General features: G+C 42.0%; 1 protein-coding gene across 11 annotated transcripts in view; it reads right to left on the bottom strand.

Moving 5' to 3' along the window:
• Positions 1 to 20,074, bottom strand: part of UNC79 (unc-79 homolog, NALCN channel complex subunit) — a 270,072-nt gene that overhangs the window by 24,453 nt on the left and 225,545 nt on the right. For all 11 annotated transcript variants that reach the window (XM_042990436.1, XM_042990435.1, XM_042990440.1 and 8 more), the window contains 5 exons: positions 19,825 to 19,929; positions 11,626 to 11,703; positions 4,385 to 4,474; positions 2,164 to 2,339; positions 1,024 to 1,210 (listed from right to left, as the gene is read on the bottom strand). In XM_042990436.1, the coding sequence (XP_042846370.1) occupies positions 1,024 to 1,210; positions 2,164 to 2,339; positions 4,385 to 4,474; positions 11,626 to 11,703; positions 19,825 to 19,929 (636 nt within the window). The remainder of the gene's footprint in view (positions 1 to 1,023; positions 1,211 to 2,163; positions 2,340 to 4,384; positions 4,475 to 11,625; positions 11,704 to 19,824; positions 19,930 to 20,074) is intronic.

Genomic DNA, 20,074 nt, shown 5'->3' with positions numbered 1-20,074 from the left:
TAATTATACTATTACCAGTAGTAGAAGTGGCAGCAGCAAGCACTAGTGGTGAGCACGGACTGAGCATGCACCTACAATGTCCCAGACACCGTGCTAAAGACTTTCCAAAGAGCGCTTCCATAATTCTCAAACCATCCCCTCGTCTCTTTTACAGATGAAAAACTGGAGCTCAGAGAGGTCACAAGGTCAAGGTACCTTGACAACGATGACCAAGTACCATCGTTAGGAATCAAACGCAGCTCTGGCTTGAAATACTAGGAACTGACTGCCTGGCCCCTTTTGCAAATATCATTCAGGCTGTTTGGACGGTGCTCTACTTTCCCACAGAGTCAGCTTTCCCTGGCCCACATCCCAGCTGCTCCCAAACCCACCCTGACTTCCCGGAACTTGCCTAAACTTGTGAAGGGCCCTTGGCTTCTCTTAGCTGATTAGTACCAGTGTGTCTGGTTTGCTTACACTGGCTCATGACTGATGCCTGCCTTGGGTTTACTTTATTCCCTTAAGCACATCATCTGTCTCTACAATTTACTAAGTTCCTCTGTGTCGGTGATTCCAGCGTGTGCTTTAGTGAGTTCCCAACTGGCCTTCTTATTTTCATTTTGAATCTTTATGGATCTATCTCTAGAGATGTGAGTTGCAAAGATAGTGCATGAAAAATCAGAGCATAAATTTTCCTCCAATTCATATTCGGTTCCAAAAACTGATCATGGGATTTTTATTATATTTCTAGCCTTTTATTTCTCTTCATTATTTTGAGACAGAAATGCCTAGGAAGCTAACTCTTGCCTGCCTCCATAATTTATCTTTATAAAAGTAAACAAAGACAATTTAAGGGGGAAGAAAAGACAGTGCGGGAACTTAAACAACTTTAAATAAGGCATTAGCACAAAGTCGCTTTCCTAACATCCACAGGAGGGCAAGTGATAAGATGCATTTTCTTCTCAGAAGAAACATAACAGGCTGATAACGGTTTCCATTAGCAATTTCGATGCCTATGGTCTTAAGGTTGCAGAAATCGCTTACCTTTGATTGCTCTGGAAATCCAATCAGGATGACAATGAGATGGTCTGCAATATGAGAGCCGGCATCCAGAGGTATGGGCAGGCACGGAGAGGAGGCATTTGGACACACCGCGTTATGAGTGAGGGAGCCCAGGAGCAGCCAGGACAGCAGACGGATGCGGGAGATACACTCGATGAATTCTTTTGGCCTATCAAGTAGAAGGAAGTGTTAACGGCGATTTTTATGGTTTCCGTTTTGTTGGGCGCTCACCAACGGCTTATTGATGGCATTAAAAGTGTGGTTTTATAGGCGATTACATACAATAAAACACCCAGGTGACAGTGCCAACAAAATGTATCTGTTTTTCTGTATCTGTATCTGTATCTGTTTTTCTGCTCGCCCTCTCTAATCCCGGACCATAGCTGCTTGAGCAACGAGCAGCTTCTGGTGACAACACGGGATTAAAAATCATTCTTCCACCAACCTTGCTGCCCTTCTGACTAGCTGCTTTTTCTAAACTCTTTCCTTCCTTCTTAGAAAGTCTCACATCCCCACTAGAGGGGAAGGAATAGAGGCGGAGATGTAACACACGCCACCCATTTTCCTGCCCTGCAGTCATTGTCTCCTGCTGCTCTCCTGCCCTCCTGCCCGCCTCGCCCCAGCTCCAAGCCTTTGCCGACCGTGCAAAATGGAGTGCTCATAGAAACCAGCCCATGGGCCCCTCTCCTTTCTCCGCCTCCTTGCGCTCTATTTCATCTTTGCCATGGATTTTGTTCAAGCCACAATCTAACATGCTCCTTGAAGGCAGAAGTTATGTAAGTGCTCAATAAATACCTATTGATTTATTTAACTAGTTGAAATTAAGAGTTAAAATTGCTTAATTTTAACTTCGAAGCTCCAGGTTTTCGTCATCCATCAGGATATGGCTGAGGTTTTCGTAGGAGGGGAAGTTCCTGTTGCTGTCAGCATAGCATGGAAGTGCTCGTGTTCAAAAATGCTGCTAGGTCAGCAGGTATGGAGATGGGGCTCACCTCCTACCTTCCCCACCATCACACTGCACTCCCATCAATCTTCAAGGCATTCATTTGCTCTGAGTCCCAGAAAACTCGGGGTGGTTCCCTGACTCACCGACCCTCACTGCTAAAATAATAAGGGCCTTACCCTTGTTGCATTGCAGAAGGGGGATGATAGAGCCAAGGCAGGTAGCGAATCACAGCCTTGTTATCTCTGTGGTTGCCCCGTGAGATTTCCATGGCTGTAATCTGAGCCAGCCCAACTTTGAGGTGTCCACCAAAAGTATCTTCATGCAGAGGCTGGGAACATGTCTTCATGTGGCTCTGCAAAAACAAATGGTATTTCATGGCTTTGGCAGAGTACCTGGAAAACTCCTGGTTGCTCTTTAAAAAGATCAGGTTGTCATTCCCTCACCTTCTGTCACCACTCCCAAGTATACAACCCATTTAAACTTCTTCAATGGTTTCCCATTTTTCTTAGGATAAAGGGGGAGAGGGGAAATTCCCTAGCATGGCCTAAAAAGCCTGGAATGATCTAGTGACTGCAGACCTCTGCATCCTACCCCTTCATCCCCTCTACGCTGGCTCCCTCCCATTACCAGCCTTTGCTTGTGCTGGTCTCTCTGCCCGAAACACTGTTCCTGCCTCTCTTCACTTAATTGACTGCTATTCATTGTGCACGTTTTAGCTCAAGTGTCACTTCCTCCAGGAAGTCTTCCCTGACCTCCCTGGCTAGGCCATATCATCCTATTAGAAGCTCCTATACCACTGTGTACCCCTTCTTCAGAGCAATTATGAAAGTCACAATTTTACTTTATGTTATATGAGATTTTCATTAAAATTGGCACCTCACTACCCGACTATAAATTAAATGAGCATGGCTACTGTGTCCTTTTGCTCATTGTTGCATCCCTACATGCCCAGAACAACACCAGGCACATTATGGGTGCTTGGTACATATTTGTTGAATTAATGTAGAAAAGTTCCTTTTCTCGGTGTGGCTTAGTGGAAAGAGCACTGAAATGGAAACTGAGACCTAGGCTTCGGCCCCAGTTTAGGCCACTTGCCACTTGGCCTTTCTAATCTGTCTCCTAAATTGGAGGGTTGGATTATATCTCTAGTCCCCAACCTTTTGATCATCATGGATCCTTCTTACTGTTTTTCTCTGTATTTTGAAAGTGGTTATAAAGCTAGCTCAAGTGTTTAGGTAATGAGATCTCCTCTTCTTGACACTTGATGCCAAAGCCATCTGAGTGTGGGCCACCAGATTCGGCACTCAGTAACGAGCGCGTGGTCAAGTACAAGGGGGGCTTACTTAGGAATGAGTGGGTTCAGATACTGTGAGAAGTCACCAGTTTAAATTCCGATTCTACTTTCCACCTAGCATTTGCAAATCCATCCCTATCCCAAGAAGCACCTGGATCATTGGAGCAGAGTCTAGAAACTGAGTTGGGCGATGGAGGAACCTCATTTGTAGCTGATGAGCTTCTGGGACGACTAGATCCTGTTTAACCAAAAGGATCATTTAGTGCCAGGTTGCCGTCTGGCTGTTCCTTGGACCATGTTTGGATTCCCTTCTGCCCTCTGTCCAGGGCCTTCCCCAAATCTCTCAAGACTACCAATCTTTTAGCTCCCTAGTCAACTCACGGCAAGGAAGCTGACTTACATCAGTGATTCATCCCACCCTGTGAGGCACTCAGTCAATAAGCTCGACAACTTTGCTGGGATCTTGTCCACATGCAAATCAGAGTTTGTCCCATCCCTTGTCTTTAATCATTTTCTTGAAGAAGAGAGCTTTGATGCAGATAACCATGAAAGGCTTATGTTTGCATAATGTGTTCCAGTTTACAAACGTCTCTTTGCACGCACTGTGCCACATCAAACCTCCTAACAGTCAGTAAAGGTAGATATTAGGCTTGTGTCACAAATGAGGGAACTGAGGCTCAAAGGTAGTTAAATGACACCACATGGCATAGTGAAAAGAGAGTGATCTGGTGCCGCTAGTCTTAGGCCAACCCTGACTCCACTGCTTATCGGTAGCGCCACCTTGAGCACGAATCACAGCACTAACCCAGGCCTCGGTTTCTACATCTGTAGAATGGAGACGCTTTAACAGGGGGCAGCGGGAGAACTGAACGAATGGCCAAAGTAGAGCCGTGCACAGAACTCCTGCCATGCAAACAGCCTTTCCTTTCTCTTTTCCCTCTTGCGCAGGCTGAACTCAGTTCTCCAGGCTCCCAAGACAGGGACTGTTAGCACCACAGCTGCCACCCCAGGTAACAATAAGTCCCATCTGGTCTGCGTAAGTCCCTAAAACTGTCTCTGTCTTGCTCACCTGAGAAGTGAGCAGTGTAGGTAAGCCCTCTTACCTTCAGTTTGGTGAGAGTGTGCATGTCCGCCATGAAGTCCAGCACTTCGTTGATGTACTGCCTCACACACTCCATCGCGGCCGTCCCACACTGAAACACAAGGACACCGCTGGGTGGGCCCTCCAAGCCACCGCCTTCACTTTGGCCCTGACTGCGGTCACTGTCTTGTTGTGACTTCACGCTGTTTACTAACGAGTTGTTTCACATTCTGGAGTTCTGACTCACTCCGTTACTCTCCACCGTCTGTGACTGTCTGCCCGCGGTTTGGACAAAAATTGATAAAAGGTTTGTGGCGAAGAGGTAAGAAACGGGCGGCCTGGGGTAGACTGGGTTAACATGCTTTTTTCCCACTGGGTGATCTAACTGATTTTTGTTTGCTTGTTTTTGTTCTTGTTTGTTTTTGTTTGCTTTTAATATAATTTATTGTCAAATTGGCTAACATACAGTGTATACCACGTGCTCTTGGTTTCAGGGGTAGATTCCCGTGATTCATCGCTACATACAACACCCAGTGCTCATCCCAACAAGTGCCCTCCTCAAGGCCCATCTGTTTTTGTTTTGTTTTTATTTTGAGAGAGAAAGAAGGAGAGCACAAGCAGGGGAGGGACAGAGAGAGAGAGAATCCCAAGCAGGCTCTGCACCATCAGCATGCCGCCCAACATGGGGCTCAAACTCACAAACTGAGATCGTGACCTGAGCCGAAACCAAGAGTAGGACCCTCAACTGACTGAGCCACTCCTGTCTGCTTGTTTTTAAACTGGTCTGGGGGCACCAAGGTGGCCCAGTCAGTTAAATGTCTGACTTCGGCTCAGGTCATGATCTCACAGTTCGTGGGTTTGAGCCCCACATCAGGCTCTGTGGTGACAGCTCAGAGCCTGGAGCCTGTTTTGGATTCTGTGTCTCCCCCTCTTTCTGCCCCTCCTCTCTCTCTCTCTCTCTCTCTCTCTCTCTCTCACTCTCTCATAAATTAACATTAAAAAAAATTTAAACCAGTCTGTATACAAAAATTATCTTATGTAGAGCCATTATGCATCAGAGTCTTTATGACATGAATCACCCTAATACTACAGTAACCCTTATCACTCTGGGGAGTCTTAGATACACATAAAATACGTGCCACCTAATTCTAACACCAGAATCTCGAATCTTTTTCCATCAAAAAAGAAAAGTATATAAACAAACATCACATTTGCTGAAAGGGTCAAAAATTCTTATTTTCAAGTCACTTACAATCTAACTCCTTACACACAGCAGGCGTACTATTAAATAGATAAACGTGATTGCTGCGTTCTTGCTAGGGATAAAGCAAGAAAAAAAATGAAATGAAATGATCAGCTTCCCCACACGCACTGGCAGCATGTTTGGGAAATTTTAAAGGCAAAGAAAGCATACTTGTGTCTCTGGTTATTAAATGACATAAACCTGCCCAGGGCAGTGCAGTGAATTTAGGATTATAAGCAAAGAAAAGGAAACCGAACAGGCGGGCTGCTACATCAAAGCTGTATGAGAAAACCCACACATCAGGCCGGGTGTAATGTGGATGAAAAGCAGCCGTCTTTGAAGCCATCTGAATACTATGCTAAGGCCTTTCTTAGCTTTCTTTTGGAAAATCTGGAACATTATATACTTAACTAGCTCACCCAGTGGCTCTCATTTTCCCATATTCATGTAAATCTGCACAGCCCTGAACTGTATCACCTCCCATCTCTTCTACAATGTTACGCCTGTCAGTTCCTCTGACAGGATAACAAACAGTAAAATAAGGTCATTGGCGGTTCTGTCAGAGTGTTTTCCAAGCATTTCATATGTTCTAAGGTTTTCTTCTTTTAATTTAAATCAAGTGAAGGAATTATAAAAGGTTATTGTGTTCTTGCTTTTGGAATATTAATCCTTTGGTGCAAGAAAGGATTTCCCTCCGATTTATTCCATTTTCTCTGACCTTTCACATGTCATGCAAACAGGAGCATATACTCTGTTCTTTAATTTCTTGAAAGGGATTTGTTTCTCTCATAGGCAATATTTTATATCATTTCAGCTAGGCAAATGTCAAAGAAAATAATTACTAGGAGCATTATTCAATATTTGTCTTTTCACTTTGAATTTCAAAGAATGAGAGCAAAGAGTTTACTAATATGCAGTTACTTTTGCTCTAGAGACAGGATCTACATCTAATAAAAGCCTTAAAATATAGGATCATCTTAGGGAGCCTCTACACTTATAAAACAAAGCATGCAATTTCTAATCCCCCCCCCTTTTTTTTCTAATTTGCAAAACATAAGCATAGCCCTGATGTGTTGTTTTAAAAAAAGGAAAGTCAAGCTCCACTTGTTTTCAAAGGCCTATATTTATTTCAATGGGAAACTGATGATAAGGGGTTGAAAAAGTACTCTAAACTCAAACACATGAACGCAAGTGAATCATATCCAATTCTTCCTTGAAACTTATGTCTGATTTTAAAGTTACGTTTCTTAGATTGTAAGGAACATATGCTCACTGTGGAAAACTTGGAAAAACAGAAATTAACAAAAATCACATAGTCCTAATTCTTGTCCTCCATCAGTGAAGCCACTACCACCGGTATTTCCTTCCAACGTGTTTTGAACACATATAACATACACATATACATATAATTTTTATAAGCCTGAGATCATTTTTTTGTAATGTGCTTGTAAATTAAATCCATCATAAACATTTTCCAATTATTTATTCTTTTAAAACTTGATGTGGTAGCCACATAATAGTCTTTTTTATAGATGTATCTTACTTTTTTTTTTATTATGAAATGTATTGTCAAATTGGTTTCCATACAACACCCAGTGCTCATCCCAACAGGTGGCCTCCTCAATACCCATCACCCACCCACCCCTCCCTCCCACCCCCCATAAACCCTCAGTTTGTTCTCAGTTTTTAGGAGTCTCTTATGTTTTGGCTCCCTCCCTCTCTAACCATTTTTTTCCCTTCTCCTCCCCCATGGTCTTCTGTTTGTACCTTACTTTATTTAAACAATACACTAATGCTGGTCAACACCAAGAAAAAAAAACCCAAAAAATCACAATCTGATTTAACAATGGGCAGAAGACATGAATAGACATGCTTCCAAAAAAGATACCCAGATGGCCAACAGACACATGAAAAGATGCTTAATATCACTCATTGTCAGGGAAATACAAATCAAAGCCACAATGAGATATCACCTCACACCTGCCAGAATGGCTAAAATTAAAAAGGCAAGAAATAACAAGCATTGGTGAAGATGTGGGGAAAAAGGAACCCTTGTATAGTGTTTGTGGGAATGTAAGCTGGTATGGTCACTGTAGAAAACGGTGTGGAGGTTCCTCAAAAAACTGAAAATACAAACACTGTAGGATCCAAAATGTCTACTACTGGGTATTTACCCAAAGAAAACAAAAACACTAATTCAAAAAGACATGCACCCCTATGTTTACTGCAGCGTTATTTATAATAGCCAGGATATGAAGGAAACTTAAATGTCCACCCATAGATAAATGGAGAAGGAAGATATGGAATGGAATATTATGCAGCCATAAAAAGGAGGAGATTGTGCCATTTGAGACATGGATGGACCTAGACGTATTATGCTAAGTGAAATAAGGCAGACTGAGTAAGACAAATACCAAACGATTTCACTCATACATGGACTGTAAAATAATAAGGAAGTATAAACAAACAAATAAAAAGCAGAATCAGACCTATAAACACAGAGAACAAACTGATGGTAGCCAGAGCAGAGGGGTGAGGGTGGGCAAAATGAGTGGAGTGGGAGACACAGTTTTCCAGTTATGAAATGAAGAAGTCACAGAAATAAAAGGCACAGCATAAGGGATATAGTCAATGATACTGTAATAGTGTTCTATGGTGACCTAGCCTAGGGGTGAGCACGGCGTAACATAAAAACTTGTGGAATCATTACCTTGTACACCAGGAACTAATGTATCCTTGTGTGTCGGCCATACCCAAATTTAAACAATTTTTTAAAAAACAATATGCTAATGTTAGATCTTAATTTTGCTTCCATATTTTTACTATTTTAAATGCTGCTTTAATAAACATACTTTAATAAACATACTCTTTATGTGTGTATTAAATTATTTTCTCAAATATATTACCAGAAGTAAATTGTCAAACTGTTTTTCAGCAAAGTTGCACCAATTTTCACTACCACCAGCAGTTCATAAGAATGCTTGTTTCACATCATCAATAACTTTAATAATTAAGAAAAACCTATTGAGTTGCTAGCTGATTTTAATTTTATATTTTAAAATATTTTAATACTTTATATCAATTTACAGTTCACTGATTACTAGTGAGAGTAAGAAGTATATTTTGAATGGCTTATTGGTCACTGGAAAGGTTCCATAAATGGATCTTATTAACTTTTTTTTAATGTTTTATTTTTTTGTTTTTGAGAGAGAAATAGTGTGCACACACAAGGAGAGGAGAGAGAGAGAGAGAGAGAGAGAGAGAGAGAGAGAGAATCCCAAGTAGGCTTTCCGCTGTCAATGCAGAGCCCCATACGGGGCTCAGTCTCACGAATTGTTAAGATCATGACCTGAGGTGAAATCAAGAGTCAGTCACTCAACCGACTGAGCCACTCAGGTGCCCCTATAACTGTTTTTGTTTTTTCATTGCTATTGGAATGTTTGTCTTTTACTTGTTGACTTCAATAAAGCTTTTATTTATTAGGGATATTATTTTTTAAGCCAGCACAGAGGTGGCAAATGCTGTTTTAAAGAATTAAACAACCAGGAAACTAGTGAGTGTGCAGCAGAGACTGGCTAAGTGCTCACAGTACCATTTCTCTTCCTCCCTAGCATGTGCCTAAACCAGATTTCCCATCATTGCTTGCAGTTGGGTGTGCCCATATGACAGTTCTAGCCAACAGGATGGGAGTAGAAGTAATAGGCATCATTCAGACCTGGCCCATGAGAACCTTCCAATGTACCATATTCCCTTCTCTTTCCCCAGCCACCAGCTGATTGCAGAGAGCTGCACGTAAACTTTCATTTGAAAGTCCTCCTTCTTCTGCTAATCAGGATACCCATTCAACTTTTATATGAGCAGGGTGCCTGGGTGGCTCAGTTGATTAAGCATCGGATTTCTGCTCAGGGCATGATCTCAGGTTTGTGAGTTCGAGCCACGCATCGGGCTCTGTGCTGACAGCTCAGAGCCTGGAGCCTGCTTTGGATTCTGTGTCTCCCTCTCTCTCTGCCCCTCCCCCACTCACACTCTGTCTCTCTCTCCTTCAAAAATAAATAAACATTAATTAATTTATTTAATTAATTAAACTTAATTTTATTAAACTAATTAATTAGTTTAATTAATTTTTAAACTTTATATGAGCAAACAATAAACATTCTGTGTGTTAAGTGGCTGGGAATTCATCACATGGCATCCTTCATCACCCTAACTACTAAAAGCTCTTTAAAAACACATAGTCTAGGAGCACTTGGGTGGCTCAGTCAGTTAGGCATCCAACTCTTGATTTCAGCTCAGGTTATGATCTCACAGTTTGTGGGATCAAGCACCATGTCGGGCTCTGCACCGACAGCACGGAGCCTACTTGGGATTCTCTCTCTCCCTCTCTTTCTGCTCCTCCCCTGCTCATGCACACTCTCTCTCTAAATAAACTTTTTTTTAATTTAAGAAGCATAGTCTAGTAATTCTACTCCCCAAAATCTATTATAAAAAATAGTCTCAAATATGGACAAAGATTTAAACACAAAGATGTTTCTCATATATTAGTTACAACTGCAGAATATTGAAAATAATGAAAATATACAAAAATAAGTAATGTTGCTTAATATTCTCTTTAATAGGTTATGTTTATTTAGCATTTACTATATGTCTGGCATTATGCTAATATGCTTTGCATACATTATCTCACTCAATCCTCAAACTAGACATTGGGCCCTATTATATCTCATTCTATAGATAATACAAATCAAGAATCGTAGGTTACATAACTTTCCTGATCACACAGCTAGTAAATGGCAGAACTTAAACTCTGGTGTGAGTCTAACCCCCGTGCACTTAACCACTATTTTATGGTGCATTTGCATGAGGTAATAACTCTGCAGCCACCAAACTTTGGGGTAAATGCTTATAACATATGAAGCCAGAGCCACATTTATATACTATGGTTTGAACTATGTTTAAAAAAAACATGCACAGAAAAAGTTAAAGTAAATACATTAGTATGTTGGCAATAAAATTATCTCTGGGTTGAATTACTATTTTTTTCTCTGTCATAGAATTTCTCCACATCAAAAAAATTAAATAAACAGCATTTTAAAAATATAATGTTTAGCACTGTGGGTAAAATTGGTATACTTATAAGTGTAAATAAATAAAACCCTTTTAGAAAACAATATGAGAATACATACCATCAAGATAGTCCTACTCTCTAAGGAATTTATGCCAAGGATATAATTCAAAATAAACATAATGATGGTCTTTGTAGAAATATGTGTGTGTGTGTGTGTGTGTGTGTACATACTGGCAATGAAACTGGAAAGTAAATAAACTTCTAACAATATGGAAATAAGCAAATTAGCATACTGAATAGATCAAAATATGAAAAAATTTTCCAAAACAATATTTCTGATTGGCAGAGGGATTACAGCTGATCCTTTTTCTTTTAAATTTTCTCTATTAAAAATTTAAATAATTTTTTTCAATGAATAATTAATATCTCTAAAGTTTCTGAGTTTCACTGCAGTCAACTTGCTACCAATGTTATTGTGGTTTCTCATCCTTAGCCCTTCGGTGAGAATCTTAACCTATTTTGCCAAATAGTTCACTAATGGGAATTTTTTAATTTTCAGAGGAAATATTGTAAAGAAAAACAAAGTATCACAATGCTTATTTCTTTCTGGCAGTAGTCAAATCAAATTGGTTAACAGGTGCCAGTGTAAGAAAAGTGATTCTGGAATAATTGAACTATAATCAAATCTATTTTTTATGTCTGGTAATTTCTCTCCTCCCCTTAACTGGCTGCTTCAATTTTACTCATGTTTCCTGGAATTAAAAGTTTCCACAGGCTGGGGTTAATATAAATTTTCACTACCTCTCTTTAAAAAAAATGCTAACATGTTTTCAATTTTACAGTGTTTGTTCTATCAAAAATGAGCCAGGACACAGGCCAAAAATAACTTCTTTAATAAATGGGGAAATGAGAAGAAATATAAAATGTAGAGATGATTAATTCAGTCAGGACTTACTCCAGGTACAGAGGCAATCATCTGCTTGCTCAGGATTGTTGACTCAGCTAGTTTGGTTCCAGCATCTGCACAAATAAACTAGTAAGAAATTGAAAGCATAATTACTTTTAAGAGCACTTGGACAGTAATAAGTTATTTATAGTTTTATTAACTTGGCCTACTTTCATTAGTGTTTACTCCCGTGACAATCTGCCCTGGATATATAGGACTTGCTAATCATGACAGTTGTTCCTATCAGAAATTGAGGATCATAGTACTGAGATTAACACATGGATTCTTACTTTACCCAGACAGCTCAGTGGCACTGAAATGGTGCATTCAATCAAGGGAGAAAGGAAAGACATCAACACTGTCAGATTTATTCTGAAGTTATTATATTTACTCTCTAGTGCTTCTCGAGAGTTCCGGACTTCTCATAGATTTTCCAGATTTCTATCATTATACATTTAAAATGAAAACAGAAATATAACAAACCTCATTGTGAGCAATCTGCCTGTGTCTTCTCTACCTTCACCCATGCCTATCCTCTGTGCTGATGATGACCCCACCCCCACTCCTGTCCTTGCCCCACGGAACACTTCACACACTTCCACTATAACAGTTGCGACCTTAGACTGCAGTGACCTATGAAGTCTGTTTCACAACCTGCTACAAGCTCTCCAAGGGCACAGACTCCATCCATGCATCTGACCTGCCTGACTAGCTTCCTGCCTGACATCATGGAGGGGCTCAGCAAAACTTGGTGAAATGGATCAATTAACCAATTATGACAAGCTCAGGATAAGGACACATTGGCCAGGTTCCAATTGAATTTACTTCGTTACGGATTTTTATAGGTGTTTCCCACCTCATGCAACACCCAGCTATTTATTAATGGTTTCAAGACAAAGTTACACATGAAGTCTGCAGACTTTGCTATGAGCTAGTAGGTCCCGGTTAATTTGTCCTCTCTGGCCTCTGGCCGGTGGTCCCAACAACTTTGGGGTCCAAAGCTGCTGCTGTGCATGGTTCAGCGGCTCTGAAAGCTTTCACACTGACAGCCCTACCTTCTAACCCATTCCACTCTCACTCTAGAAGAGCACAGAAAAGTTAGGAAGATCAAGATGAGGAGTTCAGCAAGGCAGGCTAGCTCCCTGGCAAACTGGGGAGAAGTAATACGGGTTAGGGTGCTAGAGAAAAGCTCACGCGGGCCTGATGAAGACCAGAAACTAGCATGTTGTCAGGCTAATCAGGGGTCAGGATCAGAGCATAATAAATAGGTAACAGGCTTTGGCTAACAAGGCAGAGATTTAGGCCGAAGACCTTCTGAGGGCAAGTATCCCTGAGGCTTCTCATTCAAGGCTTTGTTCAAGAGCTGGTCATCAAGTGTGGTCCTGCAAGAGAGGTATTTCAACACGTAACTGAGCTGGGGGCCAGAGGACAACAGGCAGAGCCTTCTCTGAAAGCCACATTGCAGGAGCGGATACATACCACAACTCTACATTCATGTACAGTCATTTCCGTTTGCCTCAAATACAGTTCCAGAAGGCTGAGGAATCTATTTGGCCATTAACTCTGAATCTAGCAAAGAAAGTACCAGCAGGTACTATCCAGGGAATACCTGCAACTTTCCATTATTTTATTCAGGAATGCTTACGTCTTCTGTCAGCTCTCTAACTAGGACTTATTCCTAATATAAGAAAAAGTAGGGGTGCCTGGGTGGCTCAGTCGGTTGAGCGTCCGACTTCGGCTCAGGTCATGATCTCACGGCTCATGAGTTCGAGCCCCGCATTGGGCTCTGTGCTGATGGCTCAGAGCTTGGAGCCTGCTTCGGATTCTGTGTTTCCCTCTCTCTCTGCCCCTCCCCTGCTCATGCTCTGTCTCTCCCTGTCTCAAAAATAAATAAAAACATTAAGAAAAAAAAAATTTTTTTTAAAGTAAATACATCAGAATTTTTTTTTTTTTAAAGGAAAGCCTATAACTTTGGCCAGAACATGTCAGTAAGAAAAAGTAAAATATCTGATAGAAGTACATGATCAAAAGAAGAAACAGTCCCAACCTCCTGGCAGATAACACATGTTTTCCCATAAAATGTATTTTCAAAAGCTATCAGAGTCTGCAATCTAAGACAAACTACTCATAACTAAGTTTCAAAACCTCTGTCAGGATACCAACATTTTAATTAATTTCTTTGCAACAGAAATGAGAGCCAAGAGAGGCCAGAAGGGAGAGGACAGAACTGCACGTAAGCGTGAGAGAAGGGAAGTCAGGGCAGTGGAGATGCTCTGTGGTGGGTTCACACCGGGGGCCCCCAAAAGTGTGCTTGCCTGGCCTGGCTGTACCCTTGAGAGCAAGAGAAGATTCGCAGAGAAGCGATACTTCAATGTCTCTATCTCCCCTGAGCAGAAGCCTTTCTCACCTATGACACTCAGCCAAGCAGAATGAGTAGCATAATGGAAGGACGGTGTCAGCCACGTAGCCCCAAGATATGAGGCCAAATTAAAATGTTTGGTAACTCTTAGAAGTCAGAATTAATCAGAAATCCCCCCCCCCCAAATTTATGGAAGTACCGTGGAGAGTCTGGTGTATTAACAGGTATAAAAGTGGATAAGCCTCTAAAACCATCTACTATTGGGGCGTCTGGGTGGCTCAGTCGTTTAAGCGTCCAACTTCGGCTCAGGTCATGATCTCATGGTTTGTAAGTTCAAGCCCTGCGTCAGGTTCTGTGCTGACAGCTCAGAGCCTGGAGCCTGCTTCAGATTCTGTGTCTCCCTCTCTCTTTGTCCCTCCCCAGCTTGTGCTCTGTCTCTCTCTCTGTCTCAAAAATAAACACTAAAAAAATAGAAATAAAAATAAAACCATCTACTATTTATTTTTTATCAAGGCATTTAAATCCAGTGTAATTGCAAGGGGCGGGGGGCACCTCAATGGCTTAGTTGGTAGAGCATGCAACTCTTGATCTCGGGGTTGTGAGTTCGAGCCCCATGTGTGGTATGGGGCTTACTTATTAACATTTTTTTAAAAAGTTTTTTTTTATCAAATATAAAAATAAATCCAGTGTAATTTTTATATAATATGTACAACTAAAACCTTAATAAACACTTCTTTTTACATAGCTGCCAACCATAAGCTGAAAAATCCCATTACAATTTTATAGAATTGCTCACAATATAAAGACATAACTAAAACTCAGAGAGGGGACGGATGTCTGTTGCAGAAGGAAGAATTTCATACTTTGAGGCAGAAATATGCTACTGAAACACTCCCACCCACATGAATACAAAAGAATACAAAAGAAAGGCGATATCCATTATGTGTCTTACTAAATTCATTATCAAAATGAGACTCAAAATAGTATCTCCACCTCTCATCCAAAGAGTGATCAGATTATTACTAACTCAACTAATGTTAATACCCCACGTCAATAGTATCTGTGACTTAAAAAGAGGCGTCCCTCTGTCAGTTCTTTGTCCTCTAGCCCACCACTAGCCTGTCTTTAAAAGAGAAATCTTTCACCCACACAGTTTCTTACACTTGACTGTACAGGTGTATCCCACACAGTGGGGGTGCTCCATGCAAATCAGCACAATGTCTACTCTTAACACATAATAAGGGCTGAGGAAATTCGTTTTGATTTGGGCTCATATAGCCTTTACAGAAGCTTTTAATGAGTTATCACCCTATTATGAAAATTCTGCTTTAATCTATCTAGATAACACTTATGATAACCTATTACACCCAAAATATCTCCAGCAGACCAGCAGCAAAGATGTCATAAGTGAAAAGTTAAAATGTTGACAGGTCTGAATTAAAACAAGATAGGGCATCTGTCCAATGTGCAGAAGAACTATATCCTGGTGGTTGACAACTTAGATTCTGAAGAATACATATATTTTTCTTATTTGGAAAATCCTTTCCTACCTCCAAGCCTCTTTTTCTTTAAAAAATAAAACATCCACTTGTGCGTTTACGGCCTTCAGACGTTATATGCAGGTAAAAACAAATAACAGGAGTCTATGGCTAGACGACCACAAGAGAGCAGGTGGGAGATTTCCCACGATGCCGGGCCTCTAGAAAGAATTTCTAGGAATTAAAACAGATTGGTACCTATCATGACCCTGAAACATTTAAAACTTGGATGGCCACACATCCCTTGGGCAAGTGTTTCGTTGTTCTTTAAGGGCAGAGTATTTGATAAACAACAAAGGTATCATCTATCTATGAGAAGAGTATAAATGGCTCAAGGCCTGTGAATTTATCTATCTAGGACATTATTAGAGGGGTAGTAATGGAAATACCCTGGTGGTCTCTGTGGGATGGAAGAATGAAGGGTAAATCCAAGGTCTGAGCAACTGACTATCTTGCCAGTGTCACTCATGATGGATCACCAGGGGAGTTTTTCCTTCCAATTGTTGCTTTCTTTTCTGTTTCCAAGTTCCATTTTCAGTTCAGCAAAGCCACCCCCACTGCCATCAGATTATGTTTGCTGATATCTGTGGAAGAAGTCACTGTTGGCCCCAGACATATTATCTGTCCATACTGTGAGCCTGGTCCTCCAGGTGCCAGAAACTGATGCTCATCAGTAAAGAGGAAAGCTTTTCTCTGACTGCAGACTACATTCACCGGCCTAAGAGAAGCCACCAGAGAAAGGCTGTCACCTCCGCCATCCTCCAGAGAACACCTGCAGGAACCAGGCGGTCAAGGGCAAGAGAAAAAGGAACTGGGAAACCCTACCAAAAGATGTCCTATTCTTGAAGAGAGACAAAAGATGCTTCTCCCTCAACTCATGAGGGGCCCCATGGAGGACCTCCCTCCGTGGCTTAGCCAGGAACTACCAGGCAGAGACGGAAAGTACTTTGGTTTTTTAAAGCATGACTCACTTTTATTTCTCTCAGTAATGAAAATGGACTGTATATAGAACAAAGACATAATACTTCAAAATAGCATAATGTTTAATATTTTTTGTTGGGAAGATTGAAACATTATTCATAAAGTTGTTTCTCTTTGGCATGACCTCAAATCTTCTCTGAAATACCTCTCTAACCCAAATAATTTTACAACTAGATTCTTAAAATGTAATGATTCCATGACAAATACATACTGGTTTTAAAAAGACGGAGATGGTATTTATTTGAAATGGTATATGAGAATCCAAAAAAAAAAAAAAAAAACAAAACCACATTCAGAACAATCTACTTTTTTGGCTTCTTTATTCCTAAAGCTAATTTGTTTTTGTTATTTATTCACCTAGCTGTGATACAATAATCACTGTTTTCATGGTTTCCTTAAACACTGGGCAATTTAAACTGCCAGTGTTCTTTTTCTGTCTTGTGACAAGTGCTTATTATGGTTGACTAATGTACTTCACAGAAAGCCAGGCCCCAGCAGCAGTCACTGAACGGCGTGCTAGACCCCAAGAAGATCAGCCACATAGATCAGCTCTGCTCAAGATTGAGGGCAACTGAGGAAACGTTCTCCCATGGAAGCAGGAAAGCACCTTCAGCATCTGGAAACCCAGGCTGTTTTGAGGCGGCAGGTTCCCATCCAGAACACTAGCAGAAGCAAGTGACTCCCAGACACTGTCAACCTGCTAGCTTAAATCCCTCACGGGCTTTTTCACTAAGCCCAGTTCACTTGCCCTCTTCTCCAAACCAGTGTCGATCCCATCAATCCTTATGGTCAGTTTGGGTCACAGTTGTTGGTACTCAAAAGCAGTGGTGCTGCCCAGGCATAAGTAGGAAGGGCTGGCCAGTGGCAATCCACTGGTAGAGATTCAAAGTCTGCCTCTCCTTAGGAAGGCCAGTAGCTCCTGGCTCTGATTTGTTCTTCTGTCTTCCTCTGGGGTTTTCTAGCATCCTGATACAATGGGAGCCATTTCATTCTGACTATATTGTACCTGACATTCACTGCTGCCACTCGCCAGCCATCACTGCTCTCAGCCAGCTCCAGTGTGCCCTGCAAAGCTAGGCCATGGCTCACTGAAAGTACACCAACTTCTTATTAAATCTCATGCCTTCGAGAAAAATTCAATTCTGGTTCTAAGGATTAGTAGTATATGGCAGGGGAGGAAGGAGATCAGTAGTGAATCCTAGATAGTAAATGATGGGTATGGTTCCTCCTCTTCTCCCAGGTAAACTCCTGAACTTCGGCACATACTTTAAGGTCCATACGGTCCCTCTTCTACACCACACTTCCTTACTCAGTGCACACCTCTGCTACTGTACCCATCACCCTGTGTTGGAAATGCTTGCTTACATGTCAGCTTCACCTACCGGACAGCAAATTCCTGGAAGGAAGGAGGCATGGCTTATTCATTATTTCCCCAGTACCTGGGCCAGGTCTGGGCTCCTAGTGGCTTAATGAGCCTCCTTCCATCTCCCAGGCTGAGCTGGCCACTCCCTCCTCTTCAGCACTCTACATACTGTGCAGACTTTCAGTATAGGCGTTAGCACATGATCAGGATAGGGTTTATGCCTTTTACATTGCTATACCCCTAGAATCTAGCCCCAGACAGATGGCCAGTAAACATCTATAGATACTACTGAAGGGTCACATGGGGCCACAGGATGGAAGACAGCACAGTTCAGGTCAGTGTAGGTTATCAGTGCAGGGAGTGATTTGAGAAAAAGCAGAGTTTTAGCAGAATTCCTTTAGTTAGCCAGAGGCTGGAAGACCGGATTTGTGTGCAGAGAGAGGAAGGCACTGCAAACAGCTAGGAGCTCTTACGGTAAGAGGGGCGAGTGATGCAAGGAGCCCGACCGGGCTGTGTACAGACCCTGTGGTCAGATGCGGACACCACTTCTGCCAGCTGTGTGGTCTTGGGCAAGTCACTGTACCTCCCTGAGCCTGTCTCTCATCTGCGGTCCAGAACTAATACCTCACATGGCGGTAAGGATTAAGGGTAACATGTAAAGCACATCACAGGTGCTTAGAATGTTTCCTTCTCCCTCATCTCTCCAAATGGCACCCAAGGTACCTAAGATTCAGGGACACTTGCCTAGTTCCTTGATATCAAGCTCCCATTTTCCTCTAGTCATTTAACTTCAACCTTGTAGGCCAAGCCCCTGGGACGGGTCTTAATGCTCATCGGGAAGAAATAAAACAGCTGTGACTCGTTTACTGCGCACTTTGCACAAAGGCAGTCTGAATGATACTCTCTGGTCCTAGCCCTGGCTCATGGCCAAGTTTCTTTAAGTCTAGCCTCAACCCTTGGGAGTATGAGGTGGGGTCCCATGTTACCTGATTTCCTCAGGTCATTATCCCTAAATTTGTCCCAACTTCCTGTTGAAGCCTCCCTCCCCCCCCCCCCCCACCCCCATTGCTTGAAGCCAGTCAGCCTCTCGTGCTGAACTCCAACCTCATAGAAAGGCTTTTGCCTGCACCCAGTAGTCCTTTGTGGTCTAGCTCAAATGCCACCTCCTTCAAGAAGTCTTCCCTGATTTCACATCACAGGGGATGGGATGCCTCCTGCTCTCAACTCCCCCCAGGACTTTGTTATATCTCTTTCTCTCTCTCATGGCACTAGTCATAGCTGGTCTCATGTGATTAAAAACCTGCACGCTTGTCTAAGACAATGAGCTAAGGGAGCCAGGGATGGAAGGCTCCAGCCCCTCACGAGCAACCCTACAGCAAAAAGCACCAACTCTGTAAGTTCTCCAGAACCTGCCTTGTATGCGTTCAAGCCCCTCTGCCTCAGGGCTCCCGTGGGTGCTGGTGCTTTTCACATCCACCTGCCACCATGCTTGAACTCTGTACGTCCCACCACGGAATGTACCTGGTCGGGCCTACCCTCACCCTCAGCTCTTCAAGGAGATTTGGTGACCCACCCACATGCATGGGACTCTGCAACCAGACCTCAGCCTGGTGACCCACTAGTGGCTTCATTAGTCCTCCGTCAGCTCCATTAGCTGTCAATGAGCTGCCCTCCGACCTACCTGGCTGTAAATTTCTTGAGGACAGAAATTATTGTTTCATTATTCTCTTTGCCCCTCACAGAACTAGTTCCACAGTAGGGACAAAATAAATACTCCTTTTTTTGTCTTGTTTAGCCAGTGGAGGTGTTAAGTGTGTAATATTGGTTCGATCATGGCTCAGGTAAGATAGATTATTTCTCAGTTCTGGGCAGAGATATTTGATTTTTGCATATGCCCCACACCTTCCTTAATTTTTCCAAACATAGTGGATCTCGTGGAAAGTATTTCAAACAACACATAGGCCCACCTGGACAAGCAGGAGGAGGTTTGTATCTGGTAAAGGGGATTTGAGCTTCAGGGCCTGCAGGAGTTCCAGAACAACACTACGAGACAAGTAGAATTTATCCCGCTCCTAAACAGAACAAAAGAGAAGAAGGTAAGCTATTTCTAAAAACTCAGAATAGAACTGTCAAAAGAGCTTCCAAAAGATTCACAGATCGGAAATGAAAAACAGTATTTGAATATGCATAATGAACTGTCCTTAAGAAATAAAATTA

Source organism: Panthera tigris, chromosome B3, assembly GCF_018350195.1.
Source record: "Panthera tigris isolate Pti1 chromosome B3, P.tigris_Pti1_mat1.1, whole genome shotgun sequence".
NCBI lineage: Eukaryota > Metazoa > Chordata > Mammalia > Carnivora > Felidae > Panthera > Panthera tigris.
The sequence above is the reverse complement of the archived record's forward strand: the minus strand, read 5'-3'. Positions and strand labels throughout refer to the sequence as shown.